The sequence below is a fragment of the Galeopterus variegatus genome, unplaced genomic scaffold (genome assembly GCF_000696425.1).
Source record: "Galeopterus variegatus unplaced genomic scaffold, G_variegatus-3.0.2 Scaffold83, whole genome shotgun sequence".
Taxonomy (NCBI): Eukaryota; Metazoa; Chordata; class Mammalia; order Dermoptera; family Cynocephalidae; genus Galeopterus; species Galeopterus variegatus.
In genome coordinates this window covers 1,325,230-1,351,197 of record NW_007726194.1, presented here as the reverse complement: position 1 = coordinate 1,351,197, position 25,968 = coordinate 1,325,230, and the positions used below count along the sequence as shown (strand labels likewise).

The following is a 25,968-nucleotide window of genomic DNA, read 5'->3' as shown; positions in this document are numbered from 1 at the left end:
GTAAGCCTGGGAAGGGCTGAGAGGCCATTCATTATTTAACCTGGCTTTCAATTATCCCAGGGAATAAGCAGATGAAGGATGACTCTGGCTAGATGGGTGATAGACTCTAGGGAGGAAAAGTCCCTAGAAGATTTACTAGATGAGATCACTTTAAAGTTGCCTAGATTTGATGCATGAGATTCAATATGGAGAAAGAATATTTTTTTCAATCAGCTCACAGATTTTTACAAACAACTAGAGGAGAGAAATGAGAGGAAATAAAAAGCAAAAAGGCAAAGCCTCCTGAGGGGCTAAGCTCAAGAGAAGGAATGTAGAACAACTTCTACATATACATGGGGTCTTCCAAATAGGTTTTCTGGAAGCAACACAGTACTAAACCCCCTTGTTATGAGGATACGCACATCAAAAAACTAAAACAGCCTGGGAAACCCAGTATCTCAAATGGCAAAGGCCAGATCTCAGAAATGCCAACAGTCCCATAGCATTTTTTCACAGACATTTCAAGGTCATGGGTAGGTTCAATCAGAAATGCCTGTTGCAGCAACAGACACTTCGAGGGCTCTCAATTAATGTGAACTGAAAGACTAATATACATTGTTTACCTATAGCAGTTTGTGCTTCTGTGGAGCATACACTGTGGCTCATAGGAGACAGGCTTGTCTTAAGGATCGAGTCACCTCTACATGCCACTGAATTCTAAGTGATACTGTCTTGGTTGATATCCTGAACTTGACAGTTCCAGAGGCCTTTTCAGATAAAGTAATGTAAACCAAATCTCTCTGGGGAAATTGGCTGCAATGTGCTTCAGTGCCAGTTGCTTGTCTTATTGGTGGCCTTTCCCCACCAATTTCACCATTGTGACGATCAGACAGAATACCTAGTGGTTTCCCACAAGATGACACGGAAGATGCACGCAAGCTCCAAATGACCTCAAACACAATAGTACATATGTGGATTTGCCTCCCAATGGCCAAATGGTCTATGTTAATTTCCCTGGATGACTTCTATCAAGGGGCCGGGTAGTCTGTGAGAAGAGTACATTGTCCTCCAAGGTATTTTTGGCCCTGAAAGTGGCCATTTGGAGAGAGCACTGGACTTGCAAGACCGGGGTACATCCCCAAATATGCCACTTACCAGCTATATCGCTTTTGGCAAGTCCCTTAATGATTCTGAGCCTCAGCTTCCTCTTCTAGAATAGGGCTATTAATAACCTTCCTCCCAGGGCTGTTTTATGTGTAAAAGCAGTTTGTAAGCTCTCTTAGGAATTATTATTTTAGAGCTCAAAAAGCCACCCCCGGGTCCTGCCCAGGAGACTGCTGGCAGGTTCTGCCTACAGGGCTGTCTAATTCAAAGCTGGGGTGGAGGAAGCCAAAATCCTTGTCCTTCCAAAGACAAAGGACAAGGACTATTTAAACTAAATAGTAATCCAGGATAATAATGAAAGTATTTACTCACTTCTACATAAAACTATAAGCATAAATTTTTCCTTCCCCCAAGAATGATGTCTTCTTGCACAGAAGAACTGGCCAGGAGTAATAAGTTTTCAACAGTACCACTATCTTACGCTTTTGATGCTTTCCTTATTAGAGCTGCAGATTACACACTGACATTTCCCAAAATTTTAAGGTCATTATCAGCAGGTCAGATACATGGAGTGTGTTGTTCATGGGCTGGTTGCTGGGGGAAGGCATGAAGCTATATAACAACTGTCAGAACAGTTTGTCTTCTGAATAAGAAAGTACAAACGGCAACAAAAACCTCATAAACTCTAATATCTGACCCTCAGAAAATCCCTCAGACTATTTTTAGAGATGTTTAAACATATTTACAATTGTCAGCTAAAACTAAAAATTTTTTTAAAAAGTAATGCATTGCCCTAGACAAAACAAATACATATGGAAGGAAAATGCAGGGAGGAAGCAATGTTTTATTAGTTATTACAGGTTAGTTTTGCGTGGCATCAAGGAGAACATAACCCCAAAGTTTGGTTCTGCTTGAAAGTCAGGAGGAGCTTGGAACAAAGTGTGATGGACTTCACAGGGTAATGAGTTCCTTGACACAGGTAATCTTTAGATAGAGTCTGGATTAACACTTAGCAACAAATATGTAAGGGGATTTTAATACCAAGTAGAACAGATGACCAGAGAATCCTTTTTATCTAATTGTGGACCTAGAAGCAATAGAAAAACAGAAGGCTTTGCTTGTTCTCCTGGGAGGGGATTCAAAAACAGGTGCATTTACTGCAAGAGTGGAAGATGTAGCTATGGACCAATAAGAATGCACATTTTCCATGTTAAAATAAAGTTCACGGAGGGCTGCTTCCTGTGCATAGTGTATGCATTGGGTTATATTTTGGCAGCTCATCCTCTCTTATAATTATAAAGAGATGAAAAAGCAAGTAACAATTTAATTAACCTTTCTCTATGATTTTTCTTTCCCATTGACCCTAAGTATCTAGAAGTCTTTTCTCCTGTTGAGGAAATTTCAGAATCTGTGATATTCTGGCCAAGGCAGAGTGTCTTTTCTGAATATAGCCTGTATTTTCCATTTGTGTCAACTTCCAAATCAAGTCAATGAACCAAAGCAAGATTTCTTACCAAATTTTATGTCCTCCATGAAGCCTTACTGATGCCACTGGGAAGAATTACTCTGCTCAATGCCCTATTCTTTCCTATGGAATAAGTACAGATTGAACCTATTTGATATTATCGCAGTTGGCCTGAATCAAAGTTTCTTAGGGGCTCATTCTTTACAATAATTGGTTGCTGAATATTAAGTTGAGGAGATAAGCAAGGGATAAGGATGCTAGGAGGGCAAAACTAAAGAGAAAATATATACTTCTAAGGACAGTACTTGACTGATCATGGAGGGAAGCTGCTCACTTGGTCTAAAGTGTAACAACTCTAAGGCGCAAACTTTTGAGCACTGAATGAATGGAAGTCAATCTCAAAGTCAATCAACCAGTAAATATTTATGGAGAACCTGTAAAGTGTCCAGAACTCTTTCCCATATTCTATATGAGAACACAGACAGGAAATGTCTTATTCTTGAGAAGACACAGATAAAGGGAAAGGGCTAAAGAGACTTTCTGAATTGACCAAGAAGTGGGAATCTCATGGATGGCACATGCATTAGCTTGTTTCCTGTTTTCAGAATGATTTTGATTTTGGCAACATCAAAAACAGTACAGAATGTAAAGTATGAGGACTGTTTCGTACACAAGGGAGACCTATCCTTATCCAGCTTTCACTCTTCTGGGTCTGAGTTTTTGTGGGAAATTTCCTTTGGGTGATTCCATCAGTTTTCTTTGGGTGATTTCAATTGCCTTTTCACATTTTCAACCCTGAAGAAAGTATTTTTTACCTAGGAGATTGCTTTTTCATGGAGTAGACTGAAATAAAATTTGAAAATATGTTTGGGTTCAACAGTTCAAAGGAGAAGCAGAAGAGTAATGGGACTTGATACCATGTCAATAAATGAGGAAAAGTTAAAAGAGTGGTGATATCAGACCTAAGGAGGCAAAGATTTAGACATTAGACTTGCTTTGTGCAGCTCTGGAGATAGAAAGGACTGCCGAGAGCAGTACTGGCCAGGTCTAAGAAGATTTTGGATGGTAGTTTGTTAAGAAAATAACAGAGCATATTCAGATCTTTAAAAGGCCCATGATTTTATATTTATCTAGGAACAGTTTATCTAGGAATAGTTTGGGGTCAATTAAAACTCTCTGCTCTGGTGTAGGACACAGATGACATCGTGATAATTGTCTCATTCTTGGTAAAGCACTGTACTCCTAGGGTTGAGAACTAAATTTAGAAGCTACATTCAGTGCCAACTTGGCTGAATGCACTTGTGGTTGGTTAATAAGGTGTCTATTTGGATACATGAGGTAAATGTCTATCAGAATTAGATGAGTCAAGTTTTCTCTTGACCCTAAGTGAATGGGTATCTTGGAAAAATTAACAAAACTATACAGCTAGGAAGGCTTAATGAAAGAATCTTAAAGTATTTCAAAGAAATTAGTTACAGTGTTTCCTCCTCTCAACTTTTGTTTTGAATGAACACTAGAAATAGAGATATTTGTTAGTGTAGAGACTGCTGAAAATAAAGTAACAATCAGAATTAAAGAGCAATTAATTTTTTTTTGTAACTTCAAGGACACGATCAATTGAATAAAAATGCATCTTTCACACAGCTCTCCACAAAGTAAGTCACATACATGCTGGGTAGCTGAAATAGAGTCTACAACTTTTTGCACAAAGGCCAGAAAAAGTAAAATACAGAAAGGAATTAGTGGTTTTTTTTTTTTTTTTTTTCTGTAATCTGTGTTTCAAGAAAAACTCTGGAGCTAACCCACACCCTGAAAAATACTGTGATTCAAATATTAGGATTTAATATTATTATTCTGGACTAAGTGCTGATATGTGTTTAAATTCTGGAAAGATAATAGTTTTTCCTTAATGTAAGAAAAATTATCAAGTTTCAATGGAATACAATAATATGCCACCACTAAAAATATAATTGTTTTGTGGTCAAAATTCTTTGGATTTAAAAAAAGAATCAATCTAGTCTTAGAGAGATCACTGCATAAAGCTGAGAAAACTAGACCAGTCATAAATGAATCTGCTAAGAATCTATGACCTGAGTCTCTGATGAAAATCCATTAAAATAAAACTGAAAGACTCGATTATCTCATCTCATCTTATGAATAAATACAACCTAAAAAAAAATGCTCTTTTAAAGAAAGATTTTATGGACAACACATATATTTTCTGTTCGCTTTCTCCCCTTAATATGATAATTCCATAGGATCATAGTGCATTAATTTAATTTATGAAAAGTCTAGGCACAGTAGCATTAATAGGTAGATTGGACATAAGGACTGAAGGGAGCGAGGAAAGTAGGAAAGAAGGTAAGAAAGAGAGGAAGGAAGGAAGGGAGAGGGAGGAAGAATTCTCATTGAGTAACAATAGCTTTAGTCAAATCATTGGTTAAAGGTTTATAATAGAGCTATGCTAACCAAGCAATATCTACATAGGAAAAGTTTCGTTCTAGTTATCTGTCAAGTAGATATGAATAACTTGATCTGAAATGTTCATGGTTGTACCATATTAATGACTTGCTCACAACCGGGATTTCCAACTTGCTCTGTCTACTGCTAAATTAAACAAACAAAACTAAGTCAATTAAAAAAATGGATATGCTAAATGGGTGTTAAAGACTCAAGTTGAGTCTTGAGTCTTCATTAAAGTCTGTCTTCATTACCTGACTAACACCAGAATAAGATCAAATAATAAACACTAACAACATCCAACATGAGGAGCTAAATGGGTGTTAAAGACTCAAGTTGAGTCTTGAGTCTTCATTAAAGTCTGTCTTCATTATCTGACTAACACCAGAATAAGATCAAATAATAAACACTAACAACATCCAACATGAGGATGTTCAAAAAGTTCATGGAGTAATTTGTATTACCTTTTAATTCAATTTTTCCATGAACTTTTTGAAGTACCCTCATATATCACCTTCTGGCATAAGAATGTTTTCCTAATTTAGGGACCCATGGGGTACTTCCAGAAGACAAGGAGAAGAGAAATACTGTCACAATACATTAGGATGAAAAGTTCAGACTCCTCTGGATTTTGTGTTTTTGACTTTTGGGTGAATATATCTTTGAGATTTGGGGATTGTTATTTTTGTTATTGACTCTTCAGTGGACTATTCATAGTAGTGTAAATACATTCTTTAAAAATAAAGCACAAACGTATGTGGCTCTCTGATTGTCTCCCACGAAAGTGCACCAAAAGAGCGATCCCAGGAAATGGACTTGATGCACATTTTGCAGAGGTATATCTTTTGCAGTCTGCTGGTTTCCTACAGATGGCTAAAGCAGGGGTATGGAACATGCTGTCATATTTCATTCATAACACACATGTACTGTAGCTCTAGGCAACAGATGGACAATCGCTTGTTTAAACTACAAATGTGAAATACTAAGGTAGAATAGCAATATTCTAGAAATGTATATGAACAAAAAGCCTTTCCAAGCCAAGAGGAATGATGAGAGGCTGTGAGGTTACATCAGTGTTTCCCTGATCTTCCTAGCAGCTGCCATAATTTTTCCAACACCCTTCAAAACTTGATAATGGAGGGATCAGGGGGCAGCGACACAGATTTGACAAGAGAAGCCCAAACCGTATCAAATAGAAATAACACTGTTATTCCTGGCTGGTTCACATTAATAGGATTTTTACTAACTAGGAAAGCAGTTGGAAGTTGTATTTTCAGAGTCCTGCTTATACATTCCATTAACTTTCTACTGTAGCCCCATTGAAAAAGCGCTCTCTTTCTTCCTCTGGACCTGAATATAGAATACGTGTTTAAACATAGTTAGAATTTTATATCCTTTAAACATCACCATACTTATCTTTGCATTGGCTGGCCAGTTAGCTCATTTGGATAGCTCAGTGTCATTACAACACCCTTACCAGCCAACTGCTCCCCGCCATCCTGCCCCCGCCAAATCTTTGCAGAATCTTTCATAGAAAACAATTTTAGTGCCCACCTCATTAATCAACATATACCCAATGAAGCAATTTTGATCAGAGAAGTTGCTCCTACAGAAACAACAATGTGTGAATGACAAGAAAAGAACCCACATCTTTGAGCTACAGAGGTGTCAGCATCTCACAACCTGATGCCTTACACTTGGACACATGACTCACCTTTCAGTTTTAAAGGCAATTTGGTTTGCAAACGAGACGCCACATTGAGATGGGGATCCAAGCAATTAATGCATTTTATTTTGAAATGGTCTGCAGAGCTCATAACAGAGTGGGTTTTTTCCTTTTTCCATGTCTCTCCAGCTACATAAAATTAGCAAATATTTGTGTTCTTGACAATTTTTAAAAACCAGTATATTTTTACAAACTTTCTGTTATAGACTCTGCTTACGTATTTAAATGGTTACAATCAAAACAATACATCAAAAGACAATATGGAGCCGGCCCGGTGGCGCACTGGATAGTGCGCCGCTTGGGAAGCACGGCGGCGCTCCCGCCCGAGGGTTCGGATCCCACATACAGACCGGTTCCCGCTCACTGGCTGAGCGAGGGACGGGAGCGACGCTGAGGGTTGCGATCCCGTTGCCGGTCCCCGGTCGGGAGCGACGCTGAGGGTTGCGATCCGTTGCCGGACACGGAAAAAAGACAAAAAGACAAAAAAAAAAAAAAAGACAATATGATTATAATCACTCAGGTAATATGATCTTTATATCTCTGTTATAGGCAAAATTTCATGTAATTAAAACAGTAGAGAGTGACTTGGAATCATTGTTTAAAGGAAATAATTAATAGCAAAGACAAGAAAGCAATATAAGTCATATATTTAAGAAATTCAGGAGTAAAATATGGTAGGATCCTTTCCTAGTTATACCTTGTGAAAGGAAAAAAAAATCTAAATCTAATTATTTCTGCATATGTTTGTGTGCACATTCATTATTATAAAAGTATAAGTCTATATTAAAAAGAATTTACTTTAAAAATCTTTGGTAAAGATATTCTGAGGTTATGTGATAAGAATGCACTATAAAAATTGTAAGCAAGCAGTATTCTGTTGGCAATGCCACAGTGATGGGTCAGTAACAGCATTTTCTTATAACTTTTTCTTTTGGCATGTAAACGTTCAGTTACATAAGGCCTTAAATGTAACAAACATGTAGAATGTTACTGCATTTTTATAGTATAAATAATTCATACATTCTTCCTCTTTTGGCAAAATTTATAATAATATCACTGCACCTCAAGAGAAAAAATCTATCCCTCAACAAATTGGACTCTTTGCTTTTGGCCTAAAGACAATTTTCCCCAAGTATTTCATAGAAAACAAGTTACTGAATCAATTCAAGCAGATTTTATCATCACGCCAACTATCTAATTGTCAGTGCTCTTTGAGGTCATCAATGCATATGGCCTTTAATTCGAAAGACAGGAATTCAGAGACACAGTCACTATTGTATATCCTAAAACTCACATGTTGCTCCTAATAATCTCATATTTCACATTATGAAAAATATAAGATCAAGGATAAGAGAAGCAAGGTAAGAAAAGGACAGTAGTTAAAGGAAGCTCTTAAAAGCTATAACTTTGGTGGTTCTAACACAAAAGTGTTTAGTGACAAAAACAAATGAGCCACAAATTTATATAGATGAGTTATAGTGACCATAGTCTTAAGAATTCCTATTTTTTAAAAAATGAATCACTTTTTTGATTATTCCTCTTCAAGTATACTAAATTTAATTGGAATTCCTGAGGCATGGGTTGCAATTCAAAACATGTACAAATAATTTTTAATTTATGTTCTGGATGTTAAAATTAAAAATTAAAAAAAGTCAGACTAGAAAACTGACTATCACTTCTTAATAATGAAAAAGATATTGTGGAACAAGGGAAGGGTACACAGGGACATGAAATAGTTATATTTGTTATATTTCATTTCTTAAACTGTGTTAGGTATACAGGGATTCATTATATTATTATTTATACCTTTCTGTATATTTAAAATATTCCATAATTTAAAAGTATATACTTGTGGAAAATTTGAAGAAAGCCTTAAGAAATCTCAGTCCAAAATTCCTAGTTTGCAAAATGGCAACTTGCCATTACTAAGCTAGGTGTCTCTCCTTAAGTGAAACATGTTAGAACTTAATAAGTATGGCTCTGCAGTTGGCAAGGAAGTGTTTCACTGGCTAATAAGAGTTTGAATAAAGATTCTAGGCAGAGACTCTGCATATTTTTAGCTCAGAAAGACAAGATTTTTTTCAGTGATTGTCTTTGAAAGTGTGGTGTAAATGTCACTTCGATGATATGAAAATGTCTCCTGCAATATGTAATTTGAGTTGCAGAAGCATTATGAGAATAATGAAACCGTGGTTTTACAATCTTTTTAAGTTTTCCTCTCTTTTAAAAGTAAAGTAAACAAAACTGCCCAGTTTTATTTTGTGTGCCCTAATGTGCAATTGTCGGGCAAATAAGACTTGGGCCTGAGGAAAAAAAAAATTAAAGAATTTGAATCATTCTTTATAGTATCTTCCCCTAGAGAAAATGTCATTTTGGTAGCTGTGTTTGGATATTAGAAAAAATATAACAATATTTTTAAAATGAAAATTGAGACAGTATTAGAAATGTTATATCCTAGACAAAACCAACTTTGTATTATTATTTCCAGGTAGTGTGGAAAAGGAAAATCTCAAGGTAATATTGTGGGATAATAATATTTTGGGATAATAATTTTCAAACATATCCTCAAAATGCTTATCCCAACATATCCCACCTGTAATTTCTTTAGAAAAAGATTGAAGTGTGGTTCTCTTTCACCACTCATTAGCTATGGGCCAATAATTGTTTTCAAATGAGACCTGATTACTGGTCACTACAGATGTTGAATTTGGATGGTTTCAAATCAAATTTGGGCTTGATTTAACTTATGTAATTTACAACTTAAATTCTTTGTAGTCTAACATAGAAAGAGTGCATTTTTTCCCCCCAACGGACGTGAGTGGTGTAAAGCAACAGAAAAATATACTTTTCAATACACAGCAAAAGCATGGCTAACCTTTATAATCACAGGCAACGTGGAAGTGCTAGGATGGAGACTTGAAGCCTAAAAGCACCTGTGAGTTGGCCGACTCACCCAGGAAAAACTGTGCGACAGCAAATACCACACTAAAAAAAGCCAGTCAACCAGATGAAAAGTGAGACAAACATAGGGATTAAAAGTTACAGGAATGCAGAAGTGAATGGGATGGAGCATAATCCGTGCAAAAATGTGGAAGTCCTTGGGAACAAAGGCCCATCAAAGGCCTACATGATTAGATGTGAAATGTGTATTTGGTAAGAACTTAGAAAAAAAAAATCTCATAATCTATGTGTTTCTAAAGAAAAGTTAATAGCATATGAAGAACAGAGACCATCCCATAGCTCGCTTGCCTTTCCTCTATTTTTCTATTGCTTTTCTTATTCTTTTCCTGCGTTTTGCTCTTCTCAGCGCCATCTGCTAACCAACTAATGGGCGACTGAATCTAAAGATCAGTGCTCGCCTTGGCGGTCAACACCCTGATGCGGGCAGAGTTGCAGGTCTTGCAGAGGATGTGTCCATCCAAGGGGTAGCAGCCTTGGTTATCTCCTTCAGACAGGAGACCACCACAGTCCTAGAAAAATAAAGACAGATGGAAATGATGTGAGTGAACATGTAAAGTACATACGTGAAGACCAAATTCCTCAGCCTTCCATTCAAGGCCTCCATAATGTGCCCATTACCACCTTTCCTACTTCACTTACCACCAGCCCCCTCCATCCTTTCCCCTGGTGTACTCGTATAACAGCGCATATCTTGAGTTAAACTGAATAAGAGATTGAGGAGATAAATGCAAATGGAGTATTGAGACCATTACCACCTTTCCTACTTCACTTACCACCAGCCCCCTCCATCCTTTCCCCTGGTGTACTTGTATAACAGCGCATATCTTGAGTTAAACTGAATAAGAGATTGAGGAGATAAATGCAAATGGAGTAATGAGGGCCCCCTCCATCCTTTCCCCTGGTGTACTTGTATAACAGCGCATATCTTGAGTTAAACTGAATAAGAGATTGAGGAGATAAATGCAAATGGAGTATTGAGATAGAGATACAGGAGGAGAACAGCCCACAGGTCTAAGCTTCCCTGTGATAGTTTGCTCCCCCCGGCCCAGACAACAAAAACAACAAGAGAAAGTAAAATAAAAATGGATCCCTAACTACTAACTCATCTTTACCCTTATTATGAGTTTAAGGGTCTCTAAACCGGTGCAGGAACAGAATTTTTTGGCCATTTTCGGGCAAAAAAAAGGTAGTGATTCCTGCTAAGCAGAATGGCCATCACTGGCTTCTGGGTATTTACCCCAATTGTCATAAGAAAATAAAATGCCAGTCTGTTTGCAATGATTTGCTAGTGAGCAGTGGTTCACTGCACTTCCTAAAGAAGATGGGAAGGTATAGAGGAATGAGTGCTAGACTGGGAGACAGGCCCCTGGCACAACCCTTCATTCTGCCACTGCCCATGCATTGCATGCAAGTCCACTCTGAAAATAACTCCTGCATTTTCTGCCTTATGAAGCTGTTGGGAGGATCAAAGACGATAATAGATGTGAATGTACTTTGAAAAAATGCAAAGAGCTCTCTAACTGTGTGATTAAAGATTATAGATTAAAGATAATACTACTGCTGACAGGACCTCTGTGGGTCCATTTTGGAAGGTTTTAAGTAATAGTTAAATGCTGGCCCTTGTCTTTGGATAAAAATGTAAGTTTCCCTGGAAAATAAATATCTAATAAAGTAAATATATAGTACTTTATATAGCATTATTTGCCCTTGCTAACTTCAGTAGAAATTCTAAAAGGACACAACTGCTGCAAACCTCGCTTCTGCTGTCTACATGGTGGCAAGGAGGTCAATGGAGCTCATGTCTGCATTTGAGAGATAATTAAATTTAAGTTCAAACAGGATGTCACCTGGAACACAACAGCAACAACCGTCATGCTCCACAGGAAGTTTAGCTTTACCAAAAAAAAAAAAAAAAAAACCCCCAAAAAAAACCAAGCAGCTATATTGCAGCTTCTAGAGGCATTCAGGAAACTGAGCAAATGGAACTAAACCAAATCCTTTCATTGCAACGATCTGCTCTCTTCTAAATCACAGTTTTTAGTTTAGTTTCTAAAAAAATTCTAGCATTTTAGAGCAAACCTAATTCATACACCTACCATTTCATCCAGGAGGAGGAAAGGCACATGTGGTGCAACTTTTAGCACAAAAGCCAAGACCATTTAAAAGTCAAAGCCTATTTATATGTATATCAAGTACATGAGGAATATTGAGAAGCTTTTTGTTTTTTGAGCCTCAGTTTCTCCTTCTGTAAAAGGTTTCTAAAGTGTCTATTAGCTATCATACAGTCTTGATTCAGGTCATTTAAAGATGATGGACATTGTCTTTCTCTTTACTTCCCCAGTTATAAAATGTTGTATAAAAGCTGGTCATTTTTTATTCTCTTTTTGATGTTAAGGCCAAGAGAGTCATGTAACTTGAGTCTAGGGCAAAATAAAGCACACTGCATAAAACAGATGGTCAGTTGCAGCTAGGCAATGGATGGAATAAACGCAGTCCACAGAGCCAGGGCAGCCCTCACGGACCTGTCAGCCTGTGTCGTGGGAGGTCTCCCAGGTGGACTAGACAAACCAATCTCATGAGAGGATGTGGTAATAGGAAGTCCACATCATCCCTCGCAGATAGAAGAGGCTGAAAAGTGCTGCACTCAGAACAACAGGTAGAAAACAAGAAAACTGCTTCAAAGGAGGGAGTCGGGGCCTGGGGCCGGCATGATAGGCTCCTTGCACACAGAACATCGGGGGGCAAATTTCCTGAAAAGAGAGAGATAGTTCTGGTTAGATACTGAGCACTGACACTGACAAAGAGGTGAAAGAAAAGGTGTAAACCAAGAGTAAGGACATCTGGCCTGCATTTCCTGTGAGACTTTGAACAAGTCACTTTTCTTCTCCGGGTCTGCTTCCTCATCTCTAAAATGAGGGAGTTAGACTCTGCAGCTCTTGAGGTCCTTCTAGATGGTAAATACTGTAATATTTGGTGAGGTGCGGGAGTGAGAGTGTGAACTGCTTTTGTATGAAGAGCATCCAGGAGCTCTTCACCACACAGAATATGGTATGCAATTCACCTTTGCTAGATTCCAAATATGAAGCCTGGGCTTAGGTTAGGCTAACTAGAGAGAGAATAAAGGTCCTGTCCAGCTCCTACTTACTTCTGACTTTTGCTTCTAGACTTTTGTATGCATTCCTCGGGCCCTAAACAAATATTCTGAGGTTGCTATCCTTGCCTCATTCCTACTTTTTCTAGCCTCTTTCTTGGAAATATGTCTTGAATTCTAGGAGCTGACACAAGAAGCCTCAAATACATAGTTTTTCAAAAGGGCAGAGGTTAGTGAGTTTAAATACACATTACACCAAGCCTATAATGGCCCAGTCTGCATCTCCTATATTTCAATTGTGTTAAACTTTTGTTTGACAGGAACAAGTTAAAGAGCTGTCAAGTTCTCTATTCTTTAAAAATTTTTTTAGCGCTTTTAAAGTGTATGTGTATGAGCACATATATACACACATATACATACACATATGCATATGTTTTTGAGGCTGTTGGAGAAGAATTTTAATATTTCCTAATTTCCTAGTATTTCTTAATATGACCAATGGTCCCTAACATTTTTTTCTTCTCATAAAAGATTAATAAGTTGCAAATATAGGCCACGTATCCACCTGCATCTTCTGGAAATTAGGGGTGGTATTTGTGAAGGTGCGAAATAAGATATGATTTCAAATGGACCTGCATAAGAACTGAAGAGATTAAAGAAAAGAATAACAGACTGTGCAACTCAGTTTTTTCATGATAATGGTTTTAAGATTAATGACATTAAAATTTATCTATTTGTAGTGAGACTTAAAAAGAAATAATGATAGTAATCTAATACTTTGCAGAGCACTTTATGCTTGTCAAAGAATTTTTACATACATTATACTTGATATGTACATATTAATTTTCCCAGCAGCACCCAAAAAGAAGCTGTATGGTTGCAATCTAAATAAATATGAATTAAGCAGCAGATCAATTGATTGCTATGAAAGAAAAATTAAAAGGATCATGGCACAACTGCGGCAGTAATCAGCGTTGTTATAATCGGTATTTTATGCAAGAGGTTCATATTCAGTGGCAAAAAACTGCTTTGGACTACCTGATTGTTTTTGAATCCGGGTCATCAATAGTGAAATAAGCAGGTTTCTAGGATCAACTGCAAAATTTCCTTTCCCCAAACCCATTGGGACTGTAAATTCTGTGAAAGCAAAAGTATGCTTTGCTTACCATTATCCGTAAGCCTTCCCCAATTTCCCAATGTAGAATTACTTATTCCTCTAGAATAAAATTCTGCATGAAATTTACCTATTTAGGTAGTGATTATTTGCATATCTCTGGGGACCACTAAACTGTGGGCTCCCAAAGGACAGAACTTTGCTCTATCTCTGAGTCTCCAGAAACAACCACCATGACTGGTGCAGAAAGAAGAAATTCGAGCTGTATCTAATGAAGAGAAGAATCTGACATATTTCTCTATAAAAAAGATGTTACCTGGGCTTTTATGTCCAACCTCAAAACCCTTCCTTCTTTGGAAAGACATAAACCGCATTCTTACTGAGTAACGATTCTTTCCTACCAGTTGGTTTCATTTCCATGACGGGAAAAGGCAAAGTGAAGGGACAGGGGGTGTTCCCACAGTCCCCACAGTATTCCTTGGCTGGAAATTCAAGGAGCATTCAAAATCTCAGGTGGTCTATTTCAAAGCTTAACTCACTGAGTGGACAATAATAATAAGAAAAATACATTTGATAAAAACATTTTTGATGATTAAAACTACCATTTATTGAGTGCTTATTATGTGCCAAGCCCTATTAAACAATTTACACACTGGACGTTATTTTCTAATGACAGCAACATTACAAGAAAGTACTTTTATCATTTCTACTTTACAGCCAAGGGAACTGAGGCTCAGGGACGGATGATATTAGTTATCTTGTATCCAGGCACATTTCTGGCAATCAACAAATAGATGTTGATTAAACAAATAAATGGATGGGACTAATACCCTTGATAAGAAAGCACAAATAGGGCCGGCCCAGTGGCGCACTGCTACAGTGCGCCGCTTGAGAGTGCGGTGGCGCTCCCGCCGAGGGTTCGGATCCCACATGCAGACCGGTTCCCGCTCACTGGCTGAGCGTGGTTGCGCTCCCGCCCGAGGGTTCGGATCCCACATGCAGACCGGTTCCCGCTCACTGGCTGAGCATGGTGTGGGAGCAACACCGAGGGTTGTGATCCCGTTGCCAGTCCCGGTCCGGTGCGGGCGCGACACTGAGGGTTGCGATCCGTTGCCGGACACGAAAAAGGACAAAAAGGAAAAAAAAAAAAAAGAAAGCACAAATAGTGGACTTAAAGCCTCAACATACTGGAGGGGTCAGATAAATAATTATGCCTGCTTTTTTGGACTTAGTCACTGCAGTGGCGCTGAGAATATAAGAACAACAAGGATCCCAGCACAGGCCCGAGAGGGAGTTTTATATATTTTTGCATTTATTTTATTAATTTATATAGAGAGATTTATTAAGTTTATATACATAAATTTATATAAATTAATAGAAATATATATATAAATTAATAGAATAAATGCAGAAATATATCCCATCTTCTTGCAAAAATGTTTTAAGATAGTTACTGTAAAATTACACACACACATACATTTCATTATTAGTCAGTGCTACCTATAGCAGATTTTCAAAACTCTATAAAACACAGAGAAGGAGATGTAAATTCAAACATGGGGATAGGAAGGGGTTTAGATCAGAGAAGTCCTAGAAGAAATGGTAATTGAGTTTGGCCTTTAAAGATGGCCATTTAGTGAAATGGGAAAGAGTGGGGGGGGTGTGGAAAAGTGTGTGTGTGGGGGGGATGGTGGGTGGGAGATAGCCAAGAGTGTGTGGGGGAAGCAGGGGACAGCCAGTCTGCCAGGGAACTAAGTTTGCAGCAGTCATCTCAAATGGCGTCTGTGAAAGAGTTCGTGCCCAATAGGCTGGAGGACGTGAACCAACTTTGACCAAAGGTGGTTATGTAGGGAATGGTCCACTAACACGACCTCAAAAATACTATTTCAGAAGCTTGTTACTCAAAGGGCAGTCCAGGAGCATGTCAGAAATGCAGAATCTTAGGCCCCACCCCAGATCTACTGAATTAGAATATGAAGTTTAGCAAGATCCCTCTGTGAATTGTAAACACATTAAAGTTCGGGAAGCACTGGCTTAAAAGGCAGTCTAAACAGGTGAGCTAAATCCCTTCTCATGTGTCTCCAGTATCTCATGGTCACTTCCCCTCCCAGGCTGCTCTAGTTACAGTAAAGCAAACCTTCCCTGTATGTAGACAACCCTGTCCTAACTTTGTGCTCTGGTTTTCTGCCTGAATTGTTCCTTCGGCCAGGCATCTCCTTGTTTCCCACATAAAACTTCCACAAAGTCTATACCCTGGTCCCAGAGCCGAGTGACCTCTCCCTGCTGACAGCACAAGCCCTCTCCTGTGCCGACCTCACGCGCTGGGCCCTTTCTGCCTTCCATCGCAGGTGTGTCTGCCTGTGTTCTCTGCCTTCCTCCTGGCAAGTTCCTTGCTGACAGAGACTTCTCTCTATATATCTGTGCAGTTTCTCTCCTTGTGTCTCTCCTTCAGCACTTTGCACAGTAACTGGCACACAGAGGGCTCTTTGTAAAATGTGAATTAAATTGAATTGAATTGAATTGAAGTACATTTCCTAAAAGACCACAAAGGAAACCCCATTCAGAAGGATGGAAAACAAGACCCCCCAAAACTGAAGAACGAGGCTGTATCCCTTTATCTACCCTCTCCTTGGCCTTGCAATGTCCACCCTGTGCTGGACTCTGATCTGGTACTTTCAAGGTTCAGAAATAAAAGTTCGGTAAAATATTCTCTTATTTTCCTTTGGGAAATGCGAAAAGATCAAAAATCTTCTCCCTCTACATGACTGTCAATCACAAAGACAACATTATCTAGAAAAAAAATTATGTTTTAACATGCATTGAACTAGTTGGGGGGTAGCTGGGGGTTTGAGATTTTCTTTTTCCCTTTTAGTTACTCAAGTCTGCCTTCTTGGAGCTTTCAGACATACATTTATGTCACCAATTGCAAGTCTCTAATTATGCTCCCCACTACTAGAAATGAAAGATAAGTGGCATAGATATAAACTTACATTTGTCAAAATTGATTTCCTGTTTTAATTGAGGGGTGTAATATATCAGTCTTTTCTAGCAACAGAAACATGTGGGCTCTGATTATATCTATCAGTCTTTCTTAGATTAGGGTAAGTCTAAGACAGGAGAAAAACAGTGACAGAAACATACTCCCCGTTGGTATCTTTTCACTTCCATTAAATACATTCAGGGTTGTTTTTTTTTTTTTTTCCATGTGTAATTACAAGCTAAAAATACCAATAACGAGAAGTACAATTTATGCTGTGACTGCCCTTTAAAAGTGAGCCCTTCCTTGTCTAATTCAGGTTGAGAATTTCTGCCTCTGGGTTTTTTTTTTTTTAATTCATTCAGCCTCACATCTTCTGGTGAGGTTTTCACTTTCTTTGCTACTTGGAAAGTGGTCAGGAAATTCATTTTAAAAATATGACTCCCAGGTCCCCAAACTGCTTGTGTAAAGTACTTCCTGGTTGTTGACAATCAACAAAGTGGTAAAAATTCATCCACAAGACTGCACATTTGGAGGCCATAGAAGGAATACCCAAAGTGGTGAGTAACACACACTTCATCTCTTTGATGGCCTTACAAACTGCCCTCAAAGCCACTGCCCAGCAAACACATGCCAGAACACCTTCGTGTATACTGTTTATAAATCTCACTGATGGCTTTCATACACTCCTTAAAAATATACAACAAATGTGATCAACCAGTTAACTAACTAACACAGTGGCCAAATAAAAATATGCAAAATGCCAAACTATAATTTTCACAAAAACCTCAGCAATAATGAAGGAAAGAGGGACCTACTGAGAGAAATGAGGAAGTGGGGACAGACATGTTTTTCCAGGTCCACAAGTAAGTGCCCTTGATCTTGAGGTACTCTTCTCTAATTCTCAGGACTGCACAATACTGTGTTGACTAATTTCATTAGCAAATATCCCAAGGAAGAGAGGGTCTGCATGGGGAAGAGGTCAGGGAAGGGAATGAATGCATCAACAATGGCATGAAGCTGCTTCTGACTATGTGAGAGGCTTGCATTAGTGACAGGCATGAATTGTCCTCTGTGTCTGTCCACCACAAGCTACTATCTGTAGAGTGGCAGCAGTGTAGAGGTCAGCTCTAGAGAGAACCCAGGGTTGTTACAGCTGAGAGAACTTTAGGACAGGGTTTGGTCTAATGACCAAATTAAGCTCAGAGAAGTTGAGCAATTTGCCAAATGTCACACATCTTGTTCATACTCAGGCCAGGATCCTGCCTCTTTCTCATACACGTACTCTGTGGCTAAGTCAACTTTTTCATACCTAGAGCCACCCAGAGATGTAAAAGGCAAGTCCTAGGGAAACCATGAAGCAGAGGCCGGGATGGATGGCCACATGGGTTACCTGATATTAATTTTTGCATTGTATGAGAGGATAAATAAGCTCTTTTTAAGGTTCCATTAAATCCTGAGATTCTATAGCTCTGAGAGAGAAGAATGTGCATCCCAGATGCTAGGCAGTAAGAAAAGAGTCCAAGAGGACTGGCAGGCTGGAGGAGGGAGAGGAGGCTGCCTACTTGTGGAAGTCCTCAATGCAGTGAATGAGCCCGCCAGCATCCACGGTGAAGGGGACCCCGTCCAGGCTGCGGTGGCACATCACACAGGTGAAGCAGTGCGGATGATAGGCTTTCCCAGTGGCTCGGAGAATCCTCTCCATGATGGGCTTGGAACACACAGTGCACTGCTCCAGAGTATTCTGAGGAAGGAAAGAAAAACTCCAACGTTAGGCTGGGAATTGAGGAGCTCTGTACAGCACAAGCATTTTTATGAAACACATTGGCTCAAGTGCTTATCACAGTACTCTGAGGAAGGCAGAGGGTATATCTTTATTATAGAGAGAAGGAAACACGGTTAGACGGATGTTTAAGTGGCTCTTCTAACATCACTCAGGTCATAGGTAGCAAATCTGGGACTTAAAATGCATGTTTTCTGCCTCCACCTTTGTTCCTTTCCACATAGCAAGGGTGATGGCAAACTTTTCTGTAAGGCCCCCTATAGCAAATATTTCTGGCTTTGTGATAACAACTCAGTTTTGCCTTTGTAGCTCAAAGGCAGCCATGGATGGCATGTAAACATATGAGCATGGTTGTGCTCCAGTAAAACTTTATTTACAAAAACAGGAGGTAGGCCGGATTTGGCTCATGGGTGTAGTTTGTTAACCCCTAAACTACACCACCCAGGTTCTCTACTTGGAGAAGGCTCTAATATTACTTCTAAAACTTGATTCATTATTGAAGACCTAGTGGGGTCATCTAGGCCCCTAACTTTTTAGACAGTGATCTCTCTGATGACAGAGACAGAGCCTGCTACTTGCAGACCCCTAAAGAGCTCAGTATACTCAATGAGGCTTCCATTCATTCAAACAACGTTAGGGCTTGTGAACTCTTGATGGAAATGTTAAACCTATAGGTGGTCTGGTTTTGAAAACTGAATTAAGAAAGTCAATTTACCTGGCTTTAAAAATACGCTGAGCTTTAGAAATACATGCTACCCTTAAAAGAAATGCCATTTAATGAGTCAGGACTCATAAATATTGACTTAGTTATTAACCTTCCATCCTTCCTGAGAATCCAATGCTTTTACCAAACAACCATGTTTCACATGTAATAGGCTATAGTCCAACTGAGATATCCGGACAGCTTCACTGAGTTTACAATCTGGAATAAACCTGGGATGTGCATCTGATTAGAAAGATGCAGAACTGGATGGGATGTGGACATTAAAGAGTAGCTTTAGAGAATCTCTAAATGGCTGTGAGGTAAGAATTGCCTGTATGTAAGTAAATAGTGTCCTGAAGTCTGACCTACAGCAATGGCTTCTGAATTGGCTTCCTTGTTTGCATCGCTCCTTCTATAATATACCCCCTTTTTCCCCCAAATGACCACTGATTTCCTTTCCAAAACACAGATGTGACCAAGTACCTTCTTGATAACAAAAACTTAATGGCTTCATAATGTAAAAAGAGCTAATTCCTTACATGCTATTCAATCTCCCTTTCTAGGCTCAGCTTCACAGAACATCCCAGATTGCTCATCTTATTCAAACCTATGAAAAACTTCCCTACTTTTCTGCCTCAGTTAATGCCTCAACATATTGCAATTTTCAGAGTCAGGTCAGAAGGCAGCTCCCTAGTGAAGCCTTCCTTGATGGCCCCAGTTGGAATGAATTGCTTCTCTCTTTCCCCTTGCTGAAGACTTTGTTTACATTGCTTACAGCACTTACAGTATACACTTTAGTAAAATTATTTGTGCATATGTCTGTTTCCTATACTAGACTGTAGTTTCTTTAATGGCAGAGACTACATCTTAAAAGTTTATTTCTCTGTCCCACAGTGTAAACAGTATACTGCCTGAAACAAAAGGAAGCCAGAAATGGACATGTGCAAAAAGAATGCATGGAGGAATATGGTCTTCATCCCACCCTGGCAGCACAGTGCTGGCCGGATTCCCCTGACCCTGGAATCTGCCCCAAGATGAATTGGTAAATCCATCATCATCATCTCTTCTGAACTGTGGTTGCCTGAGGTCCTGAAATTGCTTAGTATGCCTCTGGTCACAGTCTACACTCATGGAAACTATTAACTTACTGTTTTCCCCATTTTGAAGTGGTGAAATTGAAACAGCAGAAGAGTACAGGATGAGAGTCTAGAAATGACAATGGCCTGGAGAATGGGCGCTGCTGCTTTTCTATTCTGACAATATGAGCTAACGTGGTTGGAAATTGTCTTTGTAGTGTTTGTGGTTTGCTCCTCTGTGGCTTTAGCTTTTTTTTTTTTTTTTTTTAAACCAGCCCTGTAATGGAGTTGAACAAGCCAGAAGATGCTTGACCAGAAAATGTATTTGTTTGCAGTGAGGCTTGGCTGCCAGATTCAGCTCGTTTACTCAAAACCAGCAGCAACATATAAGGTTTAGTCTGTTTCCCAGGTAAGATTTTATGGTCTATGAAAGTTCTATTCAAAGGACAGGCACTCTGAACATTTCTGCTATAAAGGGAAAAGGGGTATAATATACCTTAAATGAGTCTATTACAAAATGCCCCAAATCGGAAAATAAAGGTTGCAAGAATGCAGTTGACTGGCAACTTGGGCTGGCTAGAGATGGAAGAGGACACGTTAACCTTCACTAGCCAGCTCTTTTTATTGTGTTCCTCTCCTTTCAGTCTACAGGTGGCCCACTAGTATGCAGTTGACTGGCAACTTGGGCTGGCTAGAGATGGAAGAGGACACGTTAACCTTCACTAGACAGCTCTTTTTATTGTGTTCCTCTCCTTTCAGTCTACAGGTGGCCCACTAGTCCCCCTAGACATCTCTTCTCCTAGAGAAAGGAGAGAAACTCTCAAACTGTCAGGGAGGAAGGCGCTGAAAGTTCCTCCAGTCCAGGCTCTCAGTGCACACGTGAGCAAACAGACCTGGAGAAGTAACTGATTGGACCTGAGTCACGGAGCACATGAGTGCCAGAGGTGGAACTGTTTTCTGACTCCCAATAATTCAGAGAGGGATCTGACGAATTCATTATGTGGCCATAGAAAGGGACAGTTGCTAGATGAAGAATATGTAGTGTTCTTCTGGCTTTGGTGTTATCTACTGTATGACCTTGGGCAAGTAATTTCTTCTTGCTATTCCCCAGTGTTCTAATCTATAAAATGATGATTAATTCAAACTCTGCAATTTTATTACTGTGTGATATATCAGCATGAACAACCTCAGGAAAAGGTGAATCTTTCCATTACCAAAGGTATACTAGAAACAACTGGATAACCCCTTATCAGAGGTTTGAAAGGGGGGTTTATCTGTTAAAAACCTTGACTCTATTACCTTTACTATGTCTTCTTGTCAGGACTGAGGCTGTCATTCCCCCAGCTGCTAGGATTATTGACAGCTGATGGTTCACAGCTGAATTCTTCTCTGATAACTACCCTCAACTGAAGAGAACCTCTTCACCCACGGTCACACCTCCTTCTCAGGGGCAGCCTGTATCTACTGACTGGTAGATGTAGGCTATAAAGGCCCTGTCCTCTAGTTTCAAGGAAGGGCAACTCTGCAGGGCTCTTCTGAATTCCAGAAATCACTAATGGGAGAATTTCAAGCACCATAGAGGGAGATCTTTGTGTCTTATAGATGGTTATTTCAAAGACAGACAAGAAGATGCAGTCTTTGTTATGATTTTCTGAAGTAGGTTAAAGTGAAATGGTTAATAAATAAAATAGTTTTGAAGACCAAGTCTTCAAGCAAATGAGAAGGGATAATTCTAAGCATGTCTATTCAAATCACGTGTTTGGTAGATGGTTAGGAGGGAAGAGCACACTGCAGCTTAAGAACCTTCAAAATCAGTAGAGTCCTTCATGACCTGGCTCCTGATCCGGCTCCACTGCTCTCCCCCCAGGACCCCACCTTCCAGTGGCCACACTGAGCTTGCTACCACATCTTTAATAAGTGATGTTCTTTCACAAGCCCAGACTACCTCACATCCTACCTTGCCTAGAGAATGCCTACTCCTTCTTCAAAGTGAAGCTCAAACATCCCCTCTTCTGAAAAATCTTTCCTAATTCTCCATCTGTTATACTCCAAGCAAAAGAAGTCACTTCCTCCAGTCCCATAGGATTGTATGATGATTCTCCTATGACAATGAATACAATGCACTTCATTTAGTGGTTTATGTCAAACTCTATCATCAAACTGTGATCACTCTTCACTCTCCCATGAAGCCATAATCTGAGGTTATGTTTCTAGGAAACAGATTCTGAAACAGAGATTTGCACACAGGAAATAAGCCAAGAGTGTCCTTGCAATCAGCACCTGTGGGAAAGTGCAGGAAGTACCTGGGTAGAGCTAGGAGATTAACAGTGATGCAGTTACAACCAAGGACCTGACGGTTCTGTGGAGAGCTCTGCAGCTGAGATGGCCCTGCAGAGTTGTCCTTCCTTGAAGCTAGAGGACAGGGCCTTTATAGCCTACATCTACCAGTCAGTAGATACAGGCTGCCCCTGAGAAGGATGTGTGACCGTGGGTGAAGAGGCTGTCTTCAGTTGAGGGTAGTTATCAGAGAAGAATTCAGCTGTGAACCATCAGCTATCAATAATCCTAGCAGCTGGGGGAATGACAGCCTCAGTCCTGACAAGGGACCTGTGTAGTACACTACAGAATCCACAACAGTAACCATCCTTGCCCAGTAGGTAATTGGTAATCAGCTGTGGAAGGCCTTATAGCCTAAGTTGCATGAAGAATCTAGATTGCATTCTTTTTGCAGCAGGCACTGTTTGAAGATTTTTTTTTTTCATAGAAAATACTTAAAGAAGTTACTCCAATGAAAGTATGGTTAAAGTGAGAAGACATAAGGATAACAGAAAAAATCAAGAAATTAGTCAGTTGCTAAAAGGCACAGCTTATCCACTTTTCTGAAATGACAGCAATACAATTGTGATTGAAAACAAAAAAAGTTAAATGAAAATAAAAATTAAATCACAAACAAACCTTGTGCATAAAACTCTCAAACACAACTGTTTTTAAGTCAGAGATACAATCTGGTTGTATCTTTTCTATCCTTGGATATTACATAAATAACTTCTAATTCTCAGGCAGAAGAGCTGGAAGAATCGTCTGAATATAAATGAAGCATATATGTAACATAAACAGTAAGTACTAGTGAGATGATAAAGAAACGAATATTGCCATGATTTATATATTACATAAGTATATATGTGTTCAGTGTTGAGTATTTTAGATCAAGAAACATACGCATTTGAAGATTCAGAAGACTATAAAGTTATTGCTGCCATTTAGAAATGTTAAAATTTTCATTTTATAAATTTAAAATGTGATCTTATATTCAGTCTTAACTTTTTTAGGTGTAAAAGCAATACTGTGAAACAGAAAGGACTCTTGGAAAGGTGTGACATCTCATGTTCTAGAGACAGTTTTGGTCTAGTTGAGATAAGAACAAAAAAAAAAAAAAAGGAGAGTTAGACAATATTAGATCCTGACAAGTCTTTAGAGATTCCTCTAGTTCAGGAGTTTTCAACTCCCTTCACTTGCCTCCCTCTTCCACAATCCTGTTGTTCAGGAAAACAATTTATCAAGGAAACATCCAAAAGAACCAAAAATTACTTCTGGACGAAGAGCATGAATGGAAGGAGCCTGTGGGGGATCCACATGGTACAGTCAGAAAAACCACCAGATTCAAGTGAGGGGGCATGGACGGTGAACACAGCCAGTGGCAGATGCGGCGGTAGAGTACACAACTCCTAATTCTCCATTCAAGGGAGAATCCCTCTGCTCTATCACACTATATCTATTCCATATTTCAGTAGACTCACTCCATATTGCAAACAGAAGGCATTCAAGCTTACTACCTGCAAGTTACATGTAGATAAATCAAGAGAGGAAACATGTCAATAGTAAGACAGTTTGTTTCCCAAACTCCTATAGGAAAAGACAGAAAACTCATTGTTGGATCCCCCATTTCTACAACAGTATGCTTGCATAAAATTGATGCTCCACAAATATTGGTTAGATGATGAACAAATAAAGACTGGGTAAGTACTTTACATATAATAAAATTATTCCATGTTACCATGCAAAACAATTCTGTAGGCCAGAACTTCTCAACTGGCAGGCTGAGACAGTGTGCCTCAACTGAGTTCCAAGTCTACCATATTTAGGAAGGTTAGGAGGGACCAGAAGTTTCCAGGGTCCCTGAGTACTCATGTTGGGCCAGGAGTACCCTCATCCATTTCCCCCATGTGCTGAATAAATGCCATCATTTTCTGTGATGTGAAAAAGGCTGGGAAGCACAGCTCAAGTGCAGGTGTTCCCAACAGAACAGCAATGTGGTACAGTAAAAACAGCAGGGCTATGACCAGAGAATTTCTCTTGAAATGTGAGTGCCATTATTTGAACTTAAATATTTATATTACCTAACTTAATTATGGAACACAAATATCTACTATATCTTGATTCTGGTAATCAAAAGCCTTCCCAAATGAAGTCAGAACTTTTGGTTTTCTTTTTAGATGAACACATTATTTTACCTTGGTAGTTCTCCTAATGAGCCTACAGTACAAAACCTTCCAACAACTCTGTCTCCCTGTGAGGCATGTATTTCTTATTAAAATTTTCTTGCTCTTTCCAAATGTCTTTCACCTGTGTATCTTAATCTAAATCTGTGTCGGTATTTGTATCTCATATGTGTTTCAAAACAGACTTAAAATATTAATAGCAAACCTGGAGTTATCCCATTTTGATGACTGATTTTCTAATCAGAATCAAAATTCCTCCTTTACAGATGCAAATTCTAATTATTCCAGATAGGAAAATTTTTGAAACAATTTATTAGATGACATCAAATCCTTAAAATGTATTTTCTTCTGATGTTATGATTCCCATCCCCCACCCCCAAATGACAACTGTGGAACACATAACTGAAAGTTCAGTAAAAGAATTTCAATTTTCTGAAGTTTTTTTGGTTCACTTTTGCCAATGTTTTTGAACATGGCTCTTTGCATCCAATGCCTATATTGCCTCAGATTTACTTTTCTTTCCCTTTTTAAAAATTAAAAACATTTTAACATTTATTTTTACATGTTTATAGGGTACAGTACTTGTTTCAATACATGCATATACTGCACAATGATTCACTTAGGGTAGATAGCATAGGTTTGCACCCATTAGTCCACTATTTTTCCCAGATTTCTTATAAATTTCCTTTCATATGCTTCTCTGAAGAGCAGGGCTCCCTTCCTACTTATTATAGCATTGTGGGAGGCCAGCAGCAGAACAAAGTGTCCGATGTCCTGGCAGGTACAGAGGAAGAGAGAGAAAACAAAGATGCCATTCCAGCCCTTGACGGTTCCTGATGGAGTCACATCTATAAATAACTAATTCGAGGCAAAGGGCACAACAAATTGTTACTACTGAGGCATAAGTTATGTGTGACAGGAACACAGAGAATAGAGTAATTATGAATGGTGAGGCAGCAAGCAGGGTGGTAGTGGTCTGACTCTAGGAATCGATTCTAGGTGGAATTTTAGTTGGCACTTGAAAAAAAAC

At 39.0% G+C, this 25,968-nt stretch overlaps 1 protein-coding gene across 1 annotated transcript in view; it reads right to left on the bottom strand.

The window, feature by feature from the left end:
* Window positions 1–9,750: 9,750 nt before the first annotated feature.
* The window catches only part of LPP (LIM domain containing preferred translocation partner in lipoma), a 573,768-nt gene continuing 557,550 nt past the window's right edge, over window positions 9,751–25,968 (bottom strand). The window contains exons 9-12 of the mRNA XM_008580078.1: window positions 18,443–18,621; window positions 12,393–12,445; window positions 11,792–11,829; window positions 9,751–10,204 (exon numbers count right to left, since the gene is read on the bottom strand). Coding sequence (XP_008578300.1) covers window positions 10,076–10,204; window positions 11,792–11,829; window positions 12,393–12,445; window positions 18,443–18,621 — 399 coding nt within the window. The 3' untranslated portion in view covers window positions 9,751–10,075. The remainder of the gene's footprint in view (window positions 10,205–11,791; window positions 11,830–12,392; window positions 12,446–18,442; window positions 18,622–25,968) is intronic.